Raw genomic sequence first — 22,887 nt, 5'->3', positions numbered from 1 at the left:
GGACCCCAGCACCAGAGCAGGCGCAGCATACTCAGGGGGAACCCCCAGTGGTATGGGGACCCCGGCACCAGTAAGGGCGCAGTATCCTTAAAGGGGCCTCACAGCAAAGTGTGAGGACCCCGGTGCCCAGCGTGGGCACAGCAAGCCCCAGAGAGGGGGCAGTATTATTAGGAAGCCCCAGAGGGGGCACAGCGAGCCCCAGAGAAGGGGCGGCATTATTAAGGAGCCCAGCGGGGGCACAGCAAGCCCCAGAGAAGGGGTGATAGTATCAGGAAGCCCAGCGCGGGCATGTAAGGTCCCAGAAAGGGGGGACTATTGAGAAGCCCGAGACGGGCATAGCGAGCCCAGCTGTAGGCTAGTATGGCGATAGCCCTCGGATAGGGGCAGGGTGCTGCGGTGGACCCCGACGGAAGGGGCTAGCAGTACAACACCCCAGGAGAAAGGCAAGGTGCTGCGGTGGTCCCCGGCAAAAGGGGATAGTGGTGCGGTGAGCCTGGATAAGAGAGGGTAGCCGTGCGGTGGGCCTAAAGGACCGGTGACTCGGTAGGAAGTCCCGTAGCAGGCTAGGTTATTTTAGAGAAGGCCTAGAGTGGGCTCGACAAGAGTCCCCGTGAGGGGCCTTATATTAGAGAAGGCCCAGGAGCGGGCTAGACCCCAGAGGAGGCCCAGGGGAGCGGGCATGTATTTTGACGGACCAACATTCGGTACATCTGCGAGGCTTGGGGCGTGGTATTAGGGGTTGGTAGGAGTCATGCATAGCCCATAAGCCTAGGGTGCCTGGAACGCACCCAGTGTACAGAAAGACCCCCGGTGGGTCTGGGAGAACACAGGGACGTAGGTCCCAGCTAACCATGCCTAGGAGACGTAAGGCAGCCTCCCAATTTAACTCAAGATGAAAGACATGGCGGGCGAGAATAGAGGGTGCCCTTGGGCCGAATAGGCACGGAGAGGGGGCCTAAGGAGATCACGGCCCTCCTGCAGGACCCCGCCGTGACACCTTCCAACCCTCATTTTCTATTGTTCTAATATAAGCATTACTTCACAAGGGCTGAAGGAAGTATGGCCCCCTGTGGCTGACCCAGTGGGGCTAGTCCTGCTCAGTCTTTGTGTTATGGTAAATCACTAACACTACAGCTGTGGTCACATGCTTTATAAGAATTAAATAGGAATAGCTCAATCTGCTCTTTTCCTTTTTTCTCTATGTATGTCAGTCCCTCAGTGGACAATCTGGGCACAAGTCATTATGGCAGGAATGCCTATGTTTAAATCTCTGAAAAACTAAGTTCTTAAGCCACTTTTAATGTGAGGGAAAATGTGGTAAAGTAGCAAGGTATCACTAAAGGAAGTAGATTATATAACTTGTGTGGTAAAACTCTATCAAGCTAGGGGAAGTCCAAAGAGTTGGTAGTATAATAGTGTCATATTCTCAGCCACAAACTAAGAGGTGCCTTTTCTTGGGAAGTTTTCTTCTTTTTTTTCCCTCAGAACTGGCTGTAAAAGAAGAAAGTTGTCAAAAATACTTATATAGTTTAAGCAACATGGCCTTCAAGTATCAAACCTAGAATGAAAGAAGTGTAATATGTGATCTATGGATAAACAGGAAGAAAGCATTTCAGACTTCATATAACCTTAATCTAAATTCCTACCCCAATTCCCAAACTTTAAAAAAAAAAAAAATGTTCCAGGGCATTCCCAAACCAATTTTAGCACAATTTTGACCAAGCTTTGAAGTGCCTGAACCTTAAATTCTGAAGCTGCGTATTGTAAGCAAATAATCCTGTGTCTTCGCAGCTATGATAAATCTTAAGACAAGTTTGCTTCCATGTAACTGGTAATTGCAATAGTGAATGGGACTCTCCTGTACCTACAGTTTTGCAAATCAGAATATGGAAACCAGTTTATTAAAAGGTTGTTTTTGAAAGGCTTTCAGATATGGAGTTTCTATCTACCAGGTTACCTACATAAGAAAAGACAAAGAAAGATCCAAAGCTACACAATAACTGACATCTTCTTAAAATAAATGATCTTAACAGAAGAAACCAATAAGGGGGAAAAAGGGAAAGCCACATTAGACTGAACTCAAGCCTTGGAAAAAAAATGACCAAAAAGTCACAAGCCCTAGGTCTACCAACCAACCCTTAACTATAGAAAAATATGTTCTTAAACTAGACATTAATTTTTAAGGATGGTATAATTCTTAGCAAATATCTCCCATAATCTTTTCTTGTATTAAAGAAATAAAGGCCTATTTTGAGAGGTCAGTCTACCTAGGGGTTAAAAAAAAATAAAAGACAAACTAAAAAGACAACTCTACTGACAAGAAAATTAACTGTCTTGTAGTTCATCTACCCTACTGAGATGAGTGTACATAGGGTTCAGCTGGCAAATACTAGAAAGAAATGTTAGTTACCTTTAGCTAGGACTGAGCATAACTTCTTGATCAGAAAGTCTATTCACTCTGCATTTAGAAAACAGCTCTCTCTGGTATTGTTATCAAAAGTTTGTAACAACACCTCTAGATTTTTTCTTACATATACATTTCCTTTTACTCTGTTATGTGGAACTAAGAAACTACAATTTGAACCTTCTGCCTCAAGGCCTTAAATCCAAGAGTCAGGAATAATGTAAAAGGACAGGTTAACTTTTTAAAAGGTGATGTTAAATATGTTTCAGAGGGAAATGTTGGGGGTGGGGATTAGTACAGTGGAAAGAAAAATATTCTTACAACAAGAATAAGGCAGATGGAGATACAAACAAATACGGGAGAGGTAAAATTCATTAAGAAGAATAAAGTAGAGTGATCCTAAGGTTCTTCTTTGCTGTTTACTAAATTTCAAGCAAGAGCTTCTTGCAGTGACGTGTTGTTTCATACAGAAACTCATAACCAGACACTTGATTACGTTTGTCATAAAACCCAAGAACGCATTTATTGGTAATTCCTTCCACAACAACAATGCTAATGACGATAGTCTGCAATTGACTTCTTTCATGCTCATATTTTCTTGTGCATCAAGTGGTTTTCATAAGCTGGTCTTCAGAACTATGCCTAATTTCTAATGAGTATGTTTCATGTTTTTCACTCATCTCTTTTGTTTTAACTTCCAATTTTTCTTCTTTAGCAACCTAAATCACCATAGCTTTTATTCCAGAGCCATGATAAATTTGAGACTGTTGTATCAGTATCAGCCAAATAGTGGAAAGGCACTGATGCAACACAAAGCCTAGAAGTGTATTAGTTCTACAATACTCACAAGTGCTGACGTGAGCCTGATCAATTTCAATTAAATTAATAAAAATAGGTTTTTGACCAAACAGGAAGTGGATGGGGAAAGCTGAAATTCACTGTCTGGACATTTATACAGTAGAAGCATGCTCTCTGCCAAGTTTATCTTAACAAAAGTTTATTAAAAACATTCTGCAGGAAAAAGAATCTTTACACTAGCGCTCAGAAAAATATCCCCATTAAGAACCTTCCAACAGGAGAAAGCAAGATACTGAAATCAGAGTATAAAGATATATTAGCTGAAAATACTTATATAAACTTTATCTAAAGTACTAAGAAGCTTGGTAAGCAAACTGTTTCTTGCATACGATCAAGAATTTGATATTCTGTGTATTTACTGCATCTCAGGAAAGAGCAAGTTTAGTATTTCTGTAGAAGTCTTAGACTACTATTTCAAAAAGCACATTTTATATTCTGCTTATAACGTCACATACTTTGGAAAACAAACAAAACCAGGATTTGCTGCTAAGAATAATCAACATTTAAATTAAATCCCCTGAATCTATCATTTAAAAAAAAAAGAGATCACCATATCACCTACTGCTTTATGTATTCTTTGTTAATGCCATGCGACAATCTAAGAAAATAAACCACAGTTTTTGTATATCAGCATAATACTTCTGTTAAAAAGTACTGATCTCAACTTATCTATTGTTAGTTTACAAATAAGAATGTAGACATTGTAAATTAGGGTAAGCAAAGCATGCAAATCTATAGATTCTATATCTGAATTCCTAGATTAGCATTAAAACCAATCACCGCAACAAATACCTCAACAGTATGCCTTGTGTGCAGAAAGGAAGCGATACTGAACATTCAATGCCACAACTGTAAGGTTTTCGGAGAAGCACCTGTGGCAGTTTCAGCAGTTTCTATATGGAATGCTCCCCCTTTCTAGGATTACTTGAAAAAATCAAGTCAATTCGAATTACGTAGCTGTAAAACATTGACATGTGTATTTTTTACAGTTTCAGAATCTTCTGTTTGATTTAAACGGGCAATGGTGCATAAACAGGAAACTTATATCAAAAGGGATCACATATTTGCAGGCAACAGTAAGATTAAAAGTTACATTAACATATATAAAGTGCTGTAGCACATTATTCATTATGTAAGCCATTATCATGTGACCACCTTGACAACAAAATACTGAGCCTTTAATGCCTTAAGCATTACTACTTTTATCCTGAAGCCAAATTAATTGTCAATTCTTTGATGAAATTTAAAAAGCATGAACTAAAACTACTGGTCAACTCATGGCTTCAGTTACTTTAAATTTAGTATGCTGTATTTCAAATAAATTAGTAACTATGCCTACACAAAAATTAGCATACAACAAGGATTAAAAAAAAGAATCAGAACACTAATATGCCCACAATGAGAAAAACCCTCTTCCTACAAACATCAGTATACTAAGTCTAAAATTTCTAAAGCAAAATGACCTTTAAAATACTACACTTTAAAATGTTTTAACCCTTTGGTGTCCAAGTACAAAAGTTGCTAAGTTAGTTTTTTAAACATACATCCTTTAGATAATTGTAGAAAGTAAAATATTCTCAGTTAAAACAGGATTTATGACTTTCTGGGAAAGCTGTGAAAATACATAATGGACTTCTAGGCAAACAAGAGAAATTGGTGCCAGGTTTTCATATTACAACTAGTCATGGTGTATGGAAGATAAATTTTCATGAATACTTTTTTTTAAACCTTGCCATATTCTCAGTCACTTCTCCAAGCCTTTTTAGAAAGATTTCTAAGAATTTCACAGGTACTGTAAGCAACTTCTTGATGCCACCACTTTCTGCTGAGCATATACTGGCACAAGAAAAAGGCACGTTTACTAATCATTAAACGTTAAAACAGTTAAAATATTACAAGTTTAGAGAGAGTACCACTTGTGAAATATAAGCCTGCATACAAGTTGGGTGTTGACAACTGCTATACTGAATATTTTTATATTGTGGTGTATTTGTTGCTTTTTTGGTCTAGCTTACAAGGAGTCTATGTTATAAAGCAGGGTTTTCATCTTAGATGCTTAGTTGAGAAGGAACCAAAAGTATATCCATTAAATGTCAATTTCTCTGAAGGAACTAGTTAAGAATTTCTTGGAGAGATGAATTAAGTTGCATCAATATGCTGAACAAGATACTACTACTGGGTTTTGACTGGTAAGTGTAATTGGTAGATTTCAAGTATGTTTGGGAAACATATTGTGAAACAAAACATAGTTTACAAAGACACGTTGTGAGAGATTATGATAATTTTCCAAGTGATAGCCTGCTCTTCTAAGCAACAGTGTATCATGTAGAAGATATTTTCCATCCATATAAAATTAAAGAAAAAGAATTCCCACAAGACACCATATATGATATGTTGCCAGCAAACAAAAGCCTTCCTGCAGTACCACAAGTAATTCAGTTTGATGTAAAATATGGTCAAAAAGGAATATTAAAACCTTCAAACAAACCAGACTCCAGACTAAGCCCCATAACACAAACTTAACTGACAAACTAGCAGCACTGCTGCTATGTCAAATGATTGTGTCATATGGGAAACGGATGGTCTATGTTGGCAAAGCCAGAAATTTTATGGCTGAAGCTGTTCTGTTTATAGAGGAAGATGAGGAATTGAAGACAACACTTCTGTAGTACAAGTATTCAGGAAAATATTGGAACAGAAGTTGCAACAGTGGTATTTAATCCAACAGGAAGAGAATTTCAAGTCTCCTTACTCACTGAGGGGAGAGTAGCACCCAAAAGTTATCTAAAAATCAAAACAAAACACAAATTTGAGGAACTAGGATCCTCGCAGGGAAAAATAACTACTCAAGAACAGCAGGAATATTACATGCAATATAGAATATGTTGTTACAGAAGATGTACTGCATATACAGGTAAGACTGGTGGCAACTTGTGGACAGAAAACATAACAAAGAAAAATTATGATGCCAAATAGGCTAAATAATGCTGTGGAACTCCCCTGAACTACAACATTAGAACAAGTTATACTGGATCTGAATATTCACTATGAAAAATGTAGGACATCCACCCTAGAAGTGAAATTACAGAGGATGTAAATAATTATCTCAAAGGTTGTTTGTTTGTTTTTTTAAATGTCAACTGAAAAATGGACATATATTGAAGAAAAAAAGAGAAATAGCCAGTTTAGAGACCAATGAATAGATCTATTAGCTTCCAGTAGTTGTGTAAAGACGACGACTTCAAACCATCATTAAAATACTTTCTGCTACAAGATGGCTGTTTGGAGTTGATTATATCCAATACCCTTCGCTGGAAGTTTTCAAGAAGAGGCTGGATAGACATCTCTCTGAGATGGTTTAAGATTAGTGAATCCTCATTCTGCGCAGAGGTTCTCAACTTTTTTAGACTCACGACATCCCTTGTTAGACTCAAGACAACCCTCAGAAAATATGTCAGCTCTTCAGCTTTCAATTTTTTTTCCTATGGAAAAATAAGAGCAATTCTTTTCTTTCGTTGCCAAGAACTCAGACCACAACAGGTCAGAACAGTCTGGATGCTATGGATCCTATTTGAAATCTCTGACTTCATCTTGTGAATTGCATGTATGGCTTTGCATACCAGACAGTGCTAATACTGCAGGGCACTTTGTAGCACCGTTAAAAGGATCTTAAGACACTGGTTGAGACTCACTGTCCTAGACATTCCAACCCTATGGTTCCTTAATTCAGGAGACAGAAGACTTTCTGGATTCAAAAGCTATCAAAGTTTATAAGGCAAGCTTTAGATTAGTATGGAAGGAAGTTTTTGTTCTACTTAAAAAGGGAAATGCAGCTTTATTACTAATACTACAAAATAGAAAAAAAGAACTGTTCTTGAACTACTGAGTATTAATGTGCAGTTGTCCTTGGTTCTCAAGCTAGGGCTGGCAAAGCATGTACATGTATTTTACAAAGATAATTCTGTCAGGTATTCACCCATGAGATGCTTCCTGAAAGCTGCAGTTCCAGACAGAAATGCTTTAAAATCTTTACTCTGACCAAATTTCAGTACCCTTTGTGACAACTTCAAATATTTCTTTGCCAGTTGTTCCTAAATATAAATTCAACCATAACTAAATCTGTTGGAAACATGAGAACTGGAATTTAAGACACAACAGAGAAAACTACCCTAAAGGGATTAGAACAGTAGGGGGCACAGTAAAATATACAAGTTATGAATGTAGGCAAAGGTTATTTAACAGAAGAAAAGTGAGAACTTGTTATGACTGTCACAATGTCTGGGCCCCCCACACAAAGCTCGTCATATTCCCTAAATCTTATTTTTATAAGAAGATACCCATTGTCACTACAGTGACTGCTAAAATTATGCTACATCAAACTTTTTCAGATCATGGTTTACTTGGTAATCCTGAAGTATTTCAACCTGCTAGAAACAAGCACTTTGTTACTACTATACTCTTCAAAAAAAAGTTAATCTCTCTGAATTGCCCATCTTCAGAGGAACTGCATAACAAATATAACACCCTTCCCCTCCCTCCACAACAGAAATAGGCCCATTTATTCCAAAAGTTGGCCTACAAACATGCAAGAAACTAGATTTCAATTCTAAATGATGGATAAAGTTTAAACTGTCTCATATTTTTGGATTTCTCTGTGGTCTATGATAATGTTAGTAGTTTCTGCTGCTCTGCATTACATTTCAGAATACCATTCTTCCTAAAAAATATCTGTTCTCAGACCGACTAGAATTTGAAGGCAGGAATTTTCCTGGGTATCTGACAATCTGGGCTATAGCCAGGAGACTGAACCTCATTGTTTTCTGACTCTAAATTTATTTAAACAGTTTTCCTGCTCTATGTCCTTCTACCTTCCTTAGAACAGCATTCCTTGTAGCTGGCAAACCAACCAGTAGAATCACTTCACTCTGAACTCATGAATTATGTATAATATCCCTCTGTAAAAAGAAGAATCTCAAGAAAGAAATCAGTATGATGGATGCCTGTTTTCTCTATACAACAGAAACATTAAGTAAATAGACTAGAACCGGAACCCACTTTCACAGTGAAATGTGGTAGATCTTACCTTCCTACAATATGGACTGTCAATCTATAAGGCAACAAAAGAAATCCTGTAAGAGATCCTGTAAGACTCACACTTTTGGGATTGGTGAGATGCTCTAATACTATGAAAAGGCTTAGACAGATTAGATAACTTTTACACTGCATGCCTTGATAATTTAATTTAAAATTTAGCCCAGCAGGTTAGTTGCCTTGTATGGGGCCTGGGTATATGCTTGGAACAGGAGAAATTGAAAATAAGATCTTTCGTTTTGAAATACTCAGCTTAAGTAGCTTATCATAATAAATCTTTGTACCTCTGCAGCAAAGTATCTAAATACCAGTGATATGAAAAATCATCATTAAGCATCAAAAGTATTATTATTTGTAAGGCAGAACATGATTATCAGAGGCTATATGATTCTTCTAAATGGACGCTCCATTTAGAAGCCACAACACTCTCCCAGAAGGAAGAAGTGGCATTGTACGTGAACAGTGTGTAACAACATTAGCTAGTTGCAACTCAATGGTAGAGACATGGTAATTGAGTTACTCAGGTGAGGAAACAAAGAACATTAAAAATGCAATTAGAGGCATGTGGTACCTAGAATCTAAAAGAGCAAGAATAAAGACCTCAAAGAATTCCAAAGCTCATATACCTGATGGTAAAAAAGTAGAGCTAAACAAGTGAAAGCGTTTGTAATCCTAAAGTAGAGAATTCAGAGTAGAGAGCATTGTTCCCCTTCCAACTGATGAATAATTGACTGAGAACTGACTGTTCTTTTTAAACACATTTCTAAGCTGTCAGTTACCATGAAATGCAAGTCTCATTTTAGTATCTAAGTGGTTAAAATAAAAACTTGGGGAAATATAAAAGTCTATGAAGTTGCAGTGAAAAACATTAGCTAAAATGAAAGCTGAGGAATCACACAAGAGAACATAATTAAGGAAACCAACTAGAATTCAGTTGAGAAAGAAGGCAAGGACAAACATAACTACAGAAGATTTAAAAGGATCTACACTTGAATACCTACAAGTATCTGCTCAGGAAAAATGCCTGTAACTCTGGAAAAAAACAGGCAAATAGGAACAGTCAAGTAAAGCTTGAAAGAGTTGTGATGAGAAGAAAAAAAAGAGTTGTAAATACAATCAAATCAACAGCACAACAGGAAACGAGAAAGTGTTTTTCACTGAAAACAGTGTTGTGGACACCATTCAACTTGCATGACAAAAATTACTCATTCAAATGTACTCCATAATATTTCTAGCAAGAAACTGTCTGAGACCTGTGAGTGAACAAGAGCTGCAATAAATAAAGCAGCTTGATGATGCAGATCAGTCACCTGGCAAAACCAGATTTGTTTCTACTACCTACTTATCATTTCAAATGTCACTGGCATATTTATCCCAGCAGTATTATCCCATTCTCCTAGCATGGTGTAACAAATCTTTTGCCAAAAGACTTTACAGAACTTGCCTCAGAGAAATTAAGGCTTACTAATCAATTTCAAGAGCAAGTGTGCTGCAAGAAAAACATATGGAATTTCTTCCCTATTTCTTTAGTATAAACAAAAGAACTGCTTTTAATGAAGATCGTGTGGGTTCAGTTAGACGAACAAGTTCCAAACCACATCTTGATCTTAACATTTATCTCTGCCAGAATACAGATGAATGAACTACTAGTGGGCATTCTTTCCATCAGTCAGGCCAAGACATTGCAGTTAGTAGTAGAATATGGCTGCTCAAATGGCAGCTATAGAAGTCTGAGCTGTTCATAAACCAGAAAAAAAAAAGAATGGTGTACTCAGAATCAGACAGATGTAATGCTCGATGCAACATACACCAATAGAAATGCAAGAAACTGTTTCATATTAATTTAATCCACACTAATAATATATCCAGTATGACTTTCTTTCCTGTTTATCCAACTATTTATATCTCTGTTTATAGTTGAGTATTCTTTTATAAGAAGTTACATTGTAAGTTTAAAAAATGTGTTAATATATAATGTTGAAAAAGATGCATTGAAAGGGCAAAAGAAAACCTGGCACCAAGAAGCCTTTTCTTTAAAAGATATGCGAACACTTGTTTTTAATCTGAAACACACTTGACAAAATATGAATTGTTCTATTATGCCTTTTTAATAAAAACCCAGCAGTTATTATGGATACTTTAAAAGGTATTATCCACATTAAAAAGTCAGTTACACAGCAAACCTTTTCACTCATATGAGGCATTGTGACCACCTGCTTCCCCTCTTCAAGGGTCCATGAATACCATAGTTAGTGGAGCAACCATTTTTATGGCTGTAGGACATACAGAATATGCTTCAGCTAAAATGAGAAGGTAAATACCACAAAAAAAAAAAATCAAAATATTTTTACTGGGGTACATTTTATATTGTTTTACTATTAAAAATTTACAAAGGAATAGAGACCCAAATTCTCTTTCATCAATTAGAAAAAGAATGCAACAACTTAGTCAAATTAGACTGCAACATATTATATTTCTTTATAAGAATGATGAACTGTCACATTTGAAATAAAGTCATTTAAATTTACCTCTTTAAGATCCTTCTATTTAAACTAAACTAAAATGCTCATCATATGTCCAGTAAGGAAACAAAACCTAACTATAGTCAGCATTCCTTAGCTTCCAATTCAGCTGTATGAGTAATAATAGCGTAAAAAACAGATATCATGGATTTTGGTAACTCAAGTTACATTATGCACTAAATTTCAAAAAGCAGTATTTCCATTATCAGTATTCAATAAAACACACATTCATAAAAATATTACAGCATTAGTTTGCTACAACTAATATTATAATTGAGTCTTAATATTCTTGAGTTACTTTTACAAAGACAAGTGAAAAATGTGAAATTAAGTGCATACTGTATACATGTTTGTCAGGTGTTTGTACACTTTCTTAGGTTATCCTCTGCATCTTCATTCAAGTATGTTTTTTAACAGCAAAAACACGATATAAAGAAACAAAGAATTTATCTATAGAAAACAGGATTAGAAGACCAAATCTCCATGAAATGAAAGGGCCAAAAATACCATCAGTACACATGGGCACAACTAACTAAAAATTTAGGATATTATATTTTCTTATACCAGAACTGTATATGGTTTAATGCTCAAAGTGTTAACAAATCTTTCAATTATCCTATATAGTAAATATCTTACTATTCTGTGACTGAATTTTTAGTTACTGTAACAAAGTGGAAGAGTCCACTTTTAACTTGAGACCAGGGAATATAAGGAGATACAAACTTAGTACTCAAGCAGCAGTACATTTTTAAGATATTACCAAAAACGAAAAAAAGAAAAAAAAAAATCAGTTTACCATCAGCTGTGGGCCCATTTTTCAAATCTGATAATTTACTGCTATTCCTTTCAAGTGCTAATTTATGGATTCAGCCTAATTTTAAGAAATGAAATATGAAAACTAGATTCCGTAGGAGAAATCTCAGTCCAATGGACTTCAACAGCTAAACTCTTCCCAAGGACACTGGGGCAAGAATTTCACTCCATATAAAACATAATATAGTTTGAGGCCCAAATTCTGTTAACTGATCTGTAGACACTGACTGCATTAAAAGCTGCAATGAAAGCAGACTCAAGGCCCATTTAAGTAAATCAGACTAGATTACTGGGGTCTAACACTATAAATCTTTCAAAGCAGGGCGTGGTATTTTACTTGTACATAAAAGGTGTCCATATGCCCGTACACACACCTAAAGCACTGTATAAATAACAAAATACCAAAACTAGTAATCTAAAATCTTTTTCTATGACAGTGCACTATTTGCTGCATTTTATACTACATCAAGAAGAGAATAGTTTTGGCCAAAGTTTACTCATTTCTTGAAGGTTAAGAGCAGTTTTTGCCTACATGTTAAAATGAAAGATGAGTTTAGTGCAGTAATCAAAAACTACTGGACTTACCCTAACTTGTACTGCTTGCACATGAAAGACCCCATGAAAATCCCTATTTATTTTTACTTGGAGTATATCAAGTTACTACATTTATGTTTGTTTATTATGTAGCTATATATGTATATTACATATACATAGCTATGGGTATATATTGATATTATCCTTTCCGAGAGTTATAAAACTGACTGGTTACATACTAATTGATGATGATAATTAAGGTTTGCTCAATTCCACCGTAAATTTCAATTCAACTTTACCTCAAGACATCTGAAAGCGAATGTCTCGGTCCTCAATTCAAAATGTGGATGTCAGTGTCAAGTGTTTTCATGAAATGCATCAAGACTTGACCCTGACAGCTGCATAATAGTTGTTAGTACCATTTTTCTAAAGACAATTGTTATTAACTTACAGATTATTATATTTCATGGACACTTTACGGTAACATAGCAAAGTTTCATTTTAAGACAGATTCACTGGTGCAGCATTATTAAAACAGTAAGATGGAAACCAAAGGGTTAAACAAGGTATTAACTGTTTGATTCTTATTTCACTTAAAACTCAGTTTCATATTGTAGATTAAAATACAAAATACTAATTATCATTTAAATAATAAGCTAATTCTAATTAAAAACAAGGTACTAAAGTATTTACTTTACTATAAGCCATAGAGCTTATACTCAACATTTCTAGGAGAAAACTGCATCCATTTTGTCCATGCTGTAAGTTGCAAAAGTTTGTGAGATTTTCTGAATGTTTTTGCAGTACATAAACCTTTAAAGAAAAAAGTTAACAGTGCAAATATACAATATACTAATAAAAAATACTGAATAGTTAAGTGTGAAATATTTTTATTCCCCCATATAAAGGTATTTGCTCTAATGATTAAATTTATTCAGTATTATGTATAATGTATTTTAGATAAATTTATTAGATATAGCATAAAATTTGGGGGCATTTCACAGAATTGAGATTAATGTTTTACTAACTATACATTCAGTGCTTAATGTACTGGTATCACTTAAAAATGTTTAGTATTAGACATATTCAAAATCTTGAGTGTTACTATAATTGAATATGTCTTATTGAAGTCTTCTTTTAATAAAAAAATCAAACTGCTCTTTTTCAATTTTATTAGCATCCTTGTTTACTGTTCTATGTTACACACAAAACAACCAACCAAACAAAAAAACCACACTTACTCTATTTGTGCTCCATTAGCCACAAGGGCACTTACGGAATCCATACTACCAGACCGTGCTGCTTTATGAATAGGAGTTTCACCAACATAATCCTGTAAAAGTACATTATATTTTGTCAAGTATGACCACTTCAAAAATTGAAGTTCCTAAACATTCATGACTTTAATTAAGGAAATGGACATAGTAATAATCAATTAATGAATGCAATTGCTCCTTTATTAGCATTTTAAAGACTGTGCTGGCTCTCAACTGGATTGAATGTTTCATTTAAAAAAAAAAAAAAATCCTTGGTTTGCCCCTTCCCCCCATACAATGGTCTAATAAAATGCATCACTTGTAATAATTCTTGCCTCTTGGCATTTTTCCTGGACCATCACAGCTACATCACTCCAACATTCTTCTCTTTCACGCAATTTCCATCTCTGCAAAGAGCCTTTAAAGGAGGAATAGACAGTCCAGAGTAGGAATGTAAACTTCATTTACTGGTAATACAGCTGTGATCCATGGGGCATAGCTTCCATTCAGAATAGATCTGTTGTTGGCATTAGGAGGCGGCATGCACAAAAACTGAAGGGAGGATAAGGCCATAAAATTGAATTTCTGTTCTATACTTGACTGTCATATTCATTATCATTAAGATAACATCAATTGAGTGAACCAACTGAAATTGAATCCAGACAAGGCAGAGTGGTGGGCAAACCACATGCCCTGGGGAGAACTGGAACATGCGCCACTGATGTGATGCAACCTCCCATTTTCACTTGTTTGTAGTTGGGGGGGGGAGGGGAGGGACGGAAACAGGGGTGGGGAACCAGGAACCTGTTTCACCTGAACCTTCAGGTGGCAGCCATATTCTGTCGTCTTACTGTAAGCCACCCTGAGCTTCTGCTGGGAAGTGGCACCTAGATCAAGAGAATATGATTTTTTTTTTTTTTTTTTTACCTTTCAGCATTTTTGAGTCTCTTGTACCTCTCTCTCTCTCTCCATTTCCCACTTCAGCAATTGCCACTTCCTAACCTATGTGCTTTACTTCTAACCTCACCTCCATCTGTGAAAAGGATCATTTAAGTTTTTAAGTGGCAAGTGTCACTGCTTCAGAACTGAGTTACAATCCGATTAAAAGAACAGGGAGTTCATATCTATGTTACTGTTTCCGGTACCTACAGACTAAGGCAGATTTTATTACAGTGGCTGCACTCTTCATATCTGGAAGATTCTCTCTGTAGTCATGATGGCTACAAACTTTTTCTTTTACATGTTCTCGGTGTATGGGCAATTTAAGAGTTATCCTGCAAGGAAAAAAAAATGCCCTAGATTTTGTCCTTCAGATTTTTCAAGAACAAGTTTTCAGATTTGGCCTAGGCCTATGGGTAAGTGTCCTCTCAGCAAGTTGCATCAAATAGTCAAGTTGCCAGAAAAAACAAAGACAAGTATACAATATTGGTCATAGTTTCAGTTTAAGATTTTAACTTACTGCGTTGGATCATTTTCACATAAACTATTAAAATAAATCCTAATTTTGCTGATTAATGCAACAGACCTGTTTTTCCAAATTGTTCCATTGGATACATTGCAATTGTCCCACATGCTACAGGAAAAGAGATGAGACACTAAGAAAGTAGCTCAAGAAGGTTGCAGCTTTATTAAAAATCACACTCGAGTTATCTAGCAATCATCCATGCAGTACAGGTTATTCTTTCTATGGCCATCCATTTCATCTACTGGAGGACTGCCAGTAGCTGGGCATCCTATTTAGCTGGTCCCAGCAACATTGCTGAAAGCCTTCTTCCTCTCATCTAATGATTAGCATGTCAAGAAAGAAAGGTTTATATTCTCACTACAGTGGTAGACATTTGGAGCCCCCAACCCCATTCCCCACTTCCTTAAGAATTGTCTTCTAACCTAAACCCACATCCAGTACTTGTTTGCACACCATATAAGTCTTTTCCCCAAAAAACAGCCCCCAAAATTGGGGTATATGTCGTAAGCAGAGAAGGTTATTTTCCACCGAGAATAGAATCACCATACTTTGAATCCTGCTCCACAAGTGCAGTAGGAGTGGTATTATTATTAATCAAACAGCTGATGTTCCACTAATCAAGCTAACCTTTCTTCTGGCAATTTGGCTGTGCACCAGCTACTCCTGGTCTCTCTCTCTCTATTTTGCACTTTTCAAACTCTTTGCAAAATCACAGATTCACCCATGGAGACCAGTCTTCAGCAGCAGCTAGGGTTTCACCTTTTAGTTAAGTATGAGAGAAAGAGTGAGTGAGCAGAAGATTAAGTCCTATTTCTGCTGTATACAGCCATAACTATGGAAAAAAAACTCCTTCATTCTGCCCTCCCAAATATAAGGTGCTTGGTCTTATCTGGGGTTGTGATGGTATAAGCCCTCCCACCTATAATTGCTCATGAATCACAAAGCTGTAGTAAAGCCAGTTGTCTCGTAACATGGGCCAGAAACCCTTCAACATGAACGGGGCTAAATGCTCCCCCAGAATAGAGGGATATTTCTTAAAAAGGAGCTATTGGTCCTTTTTCACCTACTGACTTAGAACAGTCAATACGCCCTCCCGTGCAACCTCTGAGGCTGTGGAGGGAGCAACCCTACTCTCCAATTAAAGATTTGGTGGATTTGCTACAAAAGTAACTTTGTGTTTGTTTACAGCACCTGTAATAAGTGTTCTGTGCTTAATGTGTCAAAATTCTAATCATAACTACTTCTAAAATCCCCAGGATGCCAAATTATTTACAGTAAGTTTTAGATGAAAACCAGTTCTTTGCTGAGCATGAGGAAAATCTTAGGCATGTCTGCAGTTATGTAAAGCTAGAAAACAAAAATGATTCTCACTGAAAAAGGAATGATCCCATCCCTGAATTTAACAAGGCTAAATTTCAAAAGTCAATTCATTCTGAAGCACTTCCACAATGAAGTGTGAAAGGGTTGGGAAGGAATGTGGGGGAAGGAAGGAAGTAGGGTTTTTCTTCCTGATAGGTGCAATGGGGATAGATGAGCACACAGTTTGGCAAGAGTATTTTTGAACATTAATTTAAAAAAGTCTAAAGACAGAATAGCACTTATGTTAGAAACTTTTCTCTAATTTCCAGTCTAAATTTATGGTTAGTCTCTATATCCATTTGTTCTTGCGCCAAAACAGTCCTTCAGCTTAAATAGCCTTGATATTTGCTGTCTATAAATAGATGCGAGATGGAGATGGAAGTAATCATACCCTCTGAGCCTGTTTTGCAAGGTTCTAGACAAGCTTGTCTTCTCCTTATGATAAAACTCTCAATTTCCCAGATTATTTTAGGCCAGCGGTGCTCAATCTCTGTTAAATCCATGCTGATGTGCCCGTGGGCTCAGAACTTTCATGTAGCTCTGGAGCCCACGCACTGTTGCTCAGTTCCTTTTTCCTGCTGCTGAATTCAATGGGGAAGAGGAAGCAAACAGTAAGGATTCTCAGCTGCTGAGCTCTGGAGCCCCAGGAAAATTTTGGCAGCTGGAAGTGGCAGTGGAGACCCACCCTTGGTGGTTCCATGCACGCATGTCCACAGGGCTCTGGCACAGCACAAGGCTGGCGACAGCACCTGAAAATACGAATTTCAAGTTTTGAAGAAAGCCTCACTGCTCTGGGGCACCACATGGCCCTATATCCACCATTTTGCCACCATGACTCTCCACTTCAGGAAAATAGAGGTAGGGAACTAGGAAGAGCAGGAAGCTTGTGGTACAGTGCTGCCAGCTGAGCAATCTCCATCTGTGATCTGAAAGAATTATTTTATTGTCATGTCTTATGGCTGGTTTTATTTTTTGTAATTTTTTAATTTAATTATTTTTATAAAGTTTAAATTAATACTACAGAATATTGAACTTTTTAACTTTATATCAATAAACCTAAAATTACTAAGAATGTTATGCTTTCCTGTCTAATATTACGTAAAATACTTAATATTAGGATATGCAAAAATACAAAAAATATAATACTTTCCTATGCAGCCCTCAGCCCATTTTCAATTTTAATGTTTGGCCCACTTTTGTTAAAAAAAAGTTGAGCATCACTGTCTTATGCTTTGGACAGATGTACTTTTTAAGTGCTTCGGGCCACAGAGAGACATTCAGCTCACTGGAAGTGCAAGCTCTCCCAAATAGTTGCTATTTTATTCAGGGTTATTTTTGGAGCACTTAAAGACATTTTATGCCCTGCGAAGTGGGCCCATATGCCTGAAGCATTTGAAGTGCTTCAAATGTTACATCACTCCAAGGCATTGGTAGCCCTTCCCTGCACCTGTTCCAGTTTGAATTTCTCCTCCTTGAATATAAATGACTAGAACCATATGTAATTTTCTAATCTCACAGTGGCACTAGTACTTACCCACTCCTACTGAAAAATGTATCACCCAATACATCTTATGATTACAACTGCCTTTTACATAGTGTGTTAACATTGAATGGTTCATAGGCAACCAAGTCCTTCTCCATATAAATTGCTTCCAGCTGGGAAATTCCCAGGTCAGAGTAGGAATTAAGAGTAGGAATTGTTGTTACTTCAGTCCTTACGTTTATCTAGTTCAGGGGTGTCCAACCTTTTTGAATGTGGGGCTGGATCATGAACTTTATCACCCAGTGGGCTGGCGAGCTACATTCAAAGACCTCACAGGAAGCGGTATCACATCAGGAAGTGATGTCACGTGACCTGTGACACCAATGAAGTCGCAGGAAGTAACAATGAAATGGGTCTAACCAGTTCAAAACTCACCCTCTATAGCATCTACCTCTGCCATTGTTTGGGACAGGATACTGAGCTAGATGGACCATTGGGCTGACCAAGCACAGCACTTTTTATGCTCTTATGTTCATAGAATCATAGAAGTGGGGTCGGAAGGGACCTTGTAGATTTTCAAGTCCGACCCCATGCCTGGGCAGGAGGAAAACTGGGCTCAAATGACCCCAGCCAGGCAGGCATCAAGCCACTTCTTAAAGACCCCCAGGGTAGGAGCCAGCACCACCTTCCTTGGAAGTTGGTTCCAGATCCTAGCAGCCCTGTGAAGTAGTTCCTACGGATGTCTAATCTAAACCTACTCTCCAACAACTTGTGGCCGTTATTCCTTGTTATCCCGGGGGGGCGCTAGGGGAAACAAGGTCTCCCCCAAACCCTTCTGGTCCCCCCTAGTGAGTTTATAGACGGCCACAAGGTCCCCGCCCCCCATAGCCTTCTCTTGTGAAGGATGAACAGGTTCAGGTCCCGTAGCCTCTCAATGTAGGGTCTGCCCTGATGTCCCCAGATCATACAGGTGGCCCTCCTCTGGACCCTCTCAATGTTGTCCACATCCCTCTTGAAGTGGAGTGCCCAGAACTGTTTTTTGGCTGAGCTTCCAAACTATGGCTGAGATTTGCAAAAAGGGGTAGATAGGCATGTTACAAAGTTGTCATAAAAGATTAGGAGCCCTCTAAATCCCATTCATTTTAATGGAAGTTGGCCTTTTGACTCAGCTTTGAAAATCTCAGCCCAAGGTGCCAACCAAATAAGTCAAAATATATTTTGCATTTCTATGCAGTGCATCTATGGGAGGCTCTCGAAGCATTTTACAAACATTAAATGAACCTCAGGACATCCCTGCTTTTCAGAAGAAATGTGGTGGTGAGGACATTCTGGGAACATCTCTCACTCTGTGTGAGATCTGCTTCTACTGTCCTTGGACCACCCTAGAAGGGCCCTTACTGCCTCATTTCCAGTTCAGAGCAGGTAAAGTGTAAGTGGGTAGGAAGGTCTTATTTTTTGGCAGCAGGTTTGAGTGGCTTAAAGCTAGTGAAGATGTACCCACAATTAGTCACTGACCAGAGTGGGAACACAGTTGTCCTCACTTAACACGGCTCCAATGCCCTACACTGTCTCTGCCTACACATTGTTCTCATGTCCTCTTGCTCTCCTAAATCTCATGGGAGTAGAGGATTCCCATCATGCCTCCTGGACTGCTGTCACTAGATAGCTGTCCTGGTTCTAAGGTTGTGCTTCTGACTCTTTCATGGCCTCTTTTAGGGTGCGCACTTAGAACTCTGGCTTTTCCTTCCCGCCCATTTCGCTGAATTGTGATAATTCCCATGGGGCATGAATTTAGTTCAGTGGCTATGATTCTGCTCTCATATACAGAGGCAATAACTCTCACAAAGTATGGCATATATTAGTAGGATAAAAACATTTTGAAGGCCACAAAGAAAGCAATAAGCAGTCTTTACTCACATGATCTTACCAGGTATCAACCACCTGCTACTTGGGTTCCTGGCAGGTACAGACACAAGTTTATTAGCACCTTGTTCCAGAGCGAGTCTCTGTGCCATAACCTACATCAGGTCTCCGATCTAGGGAGCCTGACCCCTCCCTAGCCATAGGCTTGTCACGTTATACCAATCTGCTGGCCGGTGCAGACCCCCAATCTGCTGGCCGGGCTCATCCCGTCCCGAGTGGCACACGACTCCGCCATCCCTTCTGCCGGGTGCAGACCCGGCTGGGCTCCTCCCATCCCCAGCAGCACATGGGAAGACAGCTTCAGCTGCATGCCACTTTTCCTGGCCAGTGCTGACCTGCCTGGGTCCATCCCATCTGGAGCAGCATGCAGCTGCAGCTGGCTTCCCACAAGCTACTGGGGATGGGAGGAGACTGGCTGGGTCTGCACCAGCCAGTAGAAGCGGCGGTGGAGCCGTACGCTGCTCGGGATGGGACGAGCCTGGCCAGAGCAGCAGGTGCTGAGCTGCATTTTCCTCCTGCCTGCGCCGGTGAGTCCTGAGCAGCGCACAGCTCCACCGCTGCTTCTGCTGGCCGGTGCCGACCAGGCCGGGCTCCTCCCGTCCCCAGCAGCATGGGAGAAGCCAGCTTCAGCTGCATGCCGCTTTTCCTGGCTGGTGCTGACCCGGCTCGGTCCGTCCCATCTGGAGCAGCATGCAGCGGAAGCTGGCTTCCCATGAGCTACTGGGGATGGAAGGAGCCCAGCTGGGTCTGTACTGGCCAGCAGAAGGGGCGGCGGAGCTGTGTGTCACTCAGGACAGGATGAGCCCGGCCAGAGCAGCAGAGGCTGAGCTGCATTTTCCCCTGCCTGCACTGGTCAGTCCCAAGAGGCACATGGCTCCACCGCCACTTCTGCTGGCCGATGCCGACCCGGCTGGGCTCCTCCCATCCCCAGCAGCACGTGGGAATCCGGCTTCAGCTACATGCTGCTCCGGATGGGACAGACCTGCCCGGGTCGGCACCAGCCAGCAGAGGCAGCGGCAGAGTCATGTGCCGCTAGGGACTGACCGGTGCAGGTAGGGGGAAAGTGCAGCTGAGCCCCCTGCTGCTCCAGCTGGGCTCATCCTGTCCTGAGAGGCACATAGTTACTCCTCTTCCCACACGCACCGCATTGGCAACATCAAGCTGACGTGGTGCATGTGGGAACCTTGTCCCTTTCCCCAGCCCTTCAGCAGCCATTAGGAAGCTGCTGCTGAGGGGCTAGGGGAGGGACAAGGGGTGGGAACAAAAGTAAACCACGTTTACCTTCATTTCCTGTCGCAGCACCGTGGGCCACAGAAATGTTGGACAAGCCTGATCTAGTTCTTGTAAAATACTCCGATACTTTTGTACTGAATTTTTCCTTAGCTTATGTCATCACCACATTGCCACTTTTTGGTCAGTCGCTAACGAAAGTATTAACCAAGATTAGTCCCAAGACCAATCCTTGAAGAACTACTACCAACTTCCTCCCAGACTTCTAACTCAGTGCAGCTCCCCACCCTTTTAGCCACTTCCTTACTCACCTGACAGTTTTATCAACTTTACTTCTTCAATTTTACTAACAATTTTCCTTGTGATAGCATTTCCAATACTTTACTGAATTCCAGATGCACCAGATCTTTTCTATCTCCTTTGTTTATAGGAGAAGTTATCTTATAAAGGCATCAGGTTACTCTGGCATGAGCTAGCTCTGGTAAGCGCACACATTATTTTTCACATCCCTACCCCCCACGTTTACCACCACTTCTGTATTTTTTTCTTGCAAACTGCTCTGAAGCCTGTTATGCTATTGAGGTGAAAACTGCCTAAATCACCTCTCCCTTTAAGTAGATACTACTATTGTTATTCTCTAATCACATGGTCCCAACCCCTGACTTTATAGCTTTGTTAAAAATACATGCCACAGGAAGTGCAATGTAACTCCAAAACTGGAGTGTGTTAAGCTAAATTTTGCTTCCACTTCTGTGGAGGGAAAGTCCATTTCCATATCCCATTCCCCTTATTCTGCCATTGCCCTCTTGGTCAGTGTCATCATCCTTACTAAAAATTAAGACAAATCATACATTTAGGTTCTTGAGCCTTTCCTATTCTTAAATTAATTCCCTTCACTGCACAGGAATGCCACTTCTTTTTTTGCTCTACTTTTATTTTTGCTATCTATGTTAACAGTCTGAGATCTAACTAAGCTTGCCTTTGACATCCTTTTGTCTGCGAGACTGGACGTTGCAGCCCATGACATAGATGGTTTGCACTATCTTATGTGACTAATCCGAGATTTGCATGATCTGTGGCAGTGGTTGCAAGTGTATGTGTCATGGTTAGGTGGTTTGGGAGCTGCTTGCTTCCTGTGGACTCTTTTCTCTTCAAGCTGCTGGAGCCAATTCCAGTTGTGGACTTTGATGCTCTGGAGGAGACAATGATGACACTTGTTCTGATCTCTTACCAAGGTTTCCCATTAGTCAGGATCAATTACAAGTGCCTTCATATCTTGCTGGCTTGCTGTAGCAAAGCTTGCGACATCCTGTTGTTCTTGTTCGTATACATCCATCTTCCAATCTGCTCAGATGGCCTACCCAGCTCAATTGTCTCCGAGTGGGGCTGTTACACGTGGCAAATTTGCCCTTCAAAGAACCTCTGCATTGCTAACTATCTTGCCATTTAATGTTGAGTATGCAGTGTAAATAGCGCAAGTGGAAGCTTCTCTCTTGATATGCACAGGTTGTCCATGTTTCCCCATTACACGAGAGTGCCAAGTACGCAAGCTTCGTACACTAGCATTTTGGTCTTGATGATAAGCTTTGAGATGTTCCATGCTCTTTTAGTCAGTCTGCTGAAGGCAGTGGCAGCCTTTTCAATGCAAACATTAACTTAATCATCCAAGCTAGGGACAGATATTACACATGAATCAGTTTAAGTGATCGATCATAAACTGGTTTAAGCCTACAACAGAACGTAAGTTCAGTGTACATAAACCAGTTTCAAAATGTCTGTAACTGGTTTGAGATGAACCTGGTTGAATATAGTATCAGACTTAACGGATTTGGGTCAAACTAGTTTATGCAGTGTCTGTCCCAGACCGCTTCCTGAATTAAGTTAAACCCAAGTCCCCTAGCATCCCAGATGCTTTGCAGCCCTGGGCTGTGCCATCTGCTTCAGAAAAT

General features: G+C 39.3%; 1 protein-coding gene across 4 annotated transcripts in view; it reads right to left on the bottom strand.

Moving 5' to 3' along the window:
- Window positions 1-22,887, bottom strand: part of ANKRD10 (ankyrin repeat domain 10) — a 54,639-nt gene that overhangs the window by 17,634 nt on the left and 14,118 nt on the right. For 2 of the 4 annotated variants that reach the window (XM_059721076.1, XM_059721077.1), the window contains exons 3-4: window positions 13,464-13,555; window positions 3,825-3,860 (exon numbers count right to left, since the gene is read on the bottom strand). In XM_059721076.1, the coding sequence (XP_059577059.1) occupies window positions 3,825-3,860; window positions 13,464-13,555 (128 nt within the window). The remainder of the gene's footprint in view (window positions 1-3,824; window positions 3,861-13,463; window positions 13,556-22,887) is intronic. The other 2 variants (XM_059721078.1, XM_059721079.1) reach the window with 1 other exon arrangement.

This window comes from Alligator mississippiensis, chromosome 1 (genome assembly GCF_030867095.1).
Source record: "Alligator mississippiensis isolate rAllMis1 chromosome 1, rAllMis1, whole genome shotgun sequence".
Lineage (NCBI taxonomy): Eukaryota > Metazoa > Chordata > Crocodylia > Alligatoridae > Alligator > Alligator mississippiensis.
This window is presented reverse-complemented; position numbering and strand designations above follow the sequence as displayed.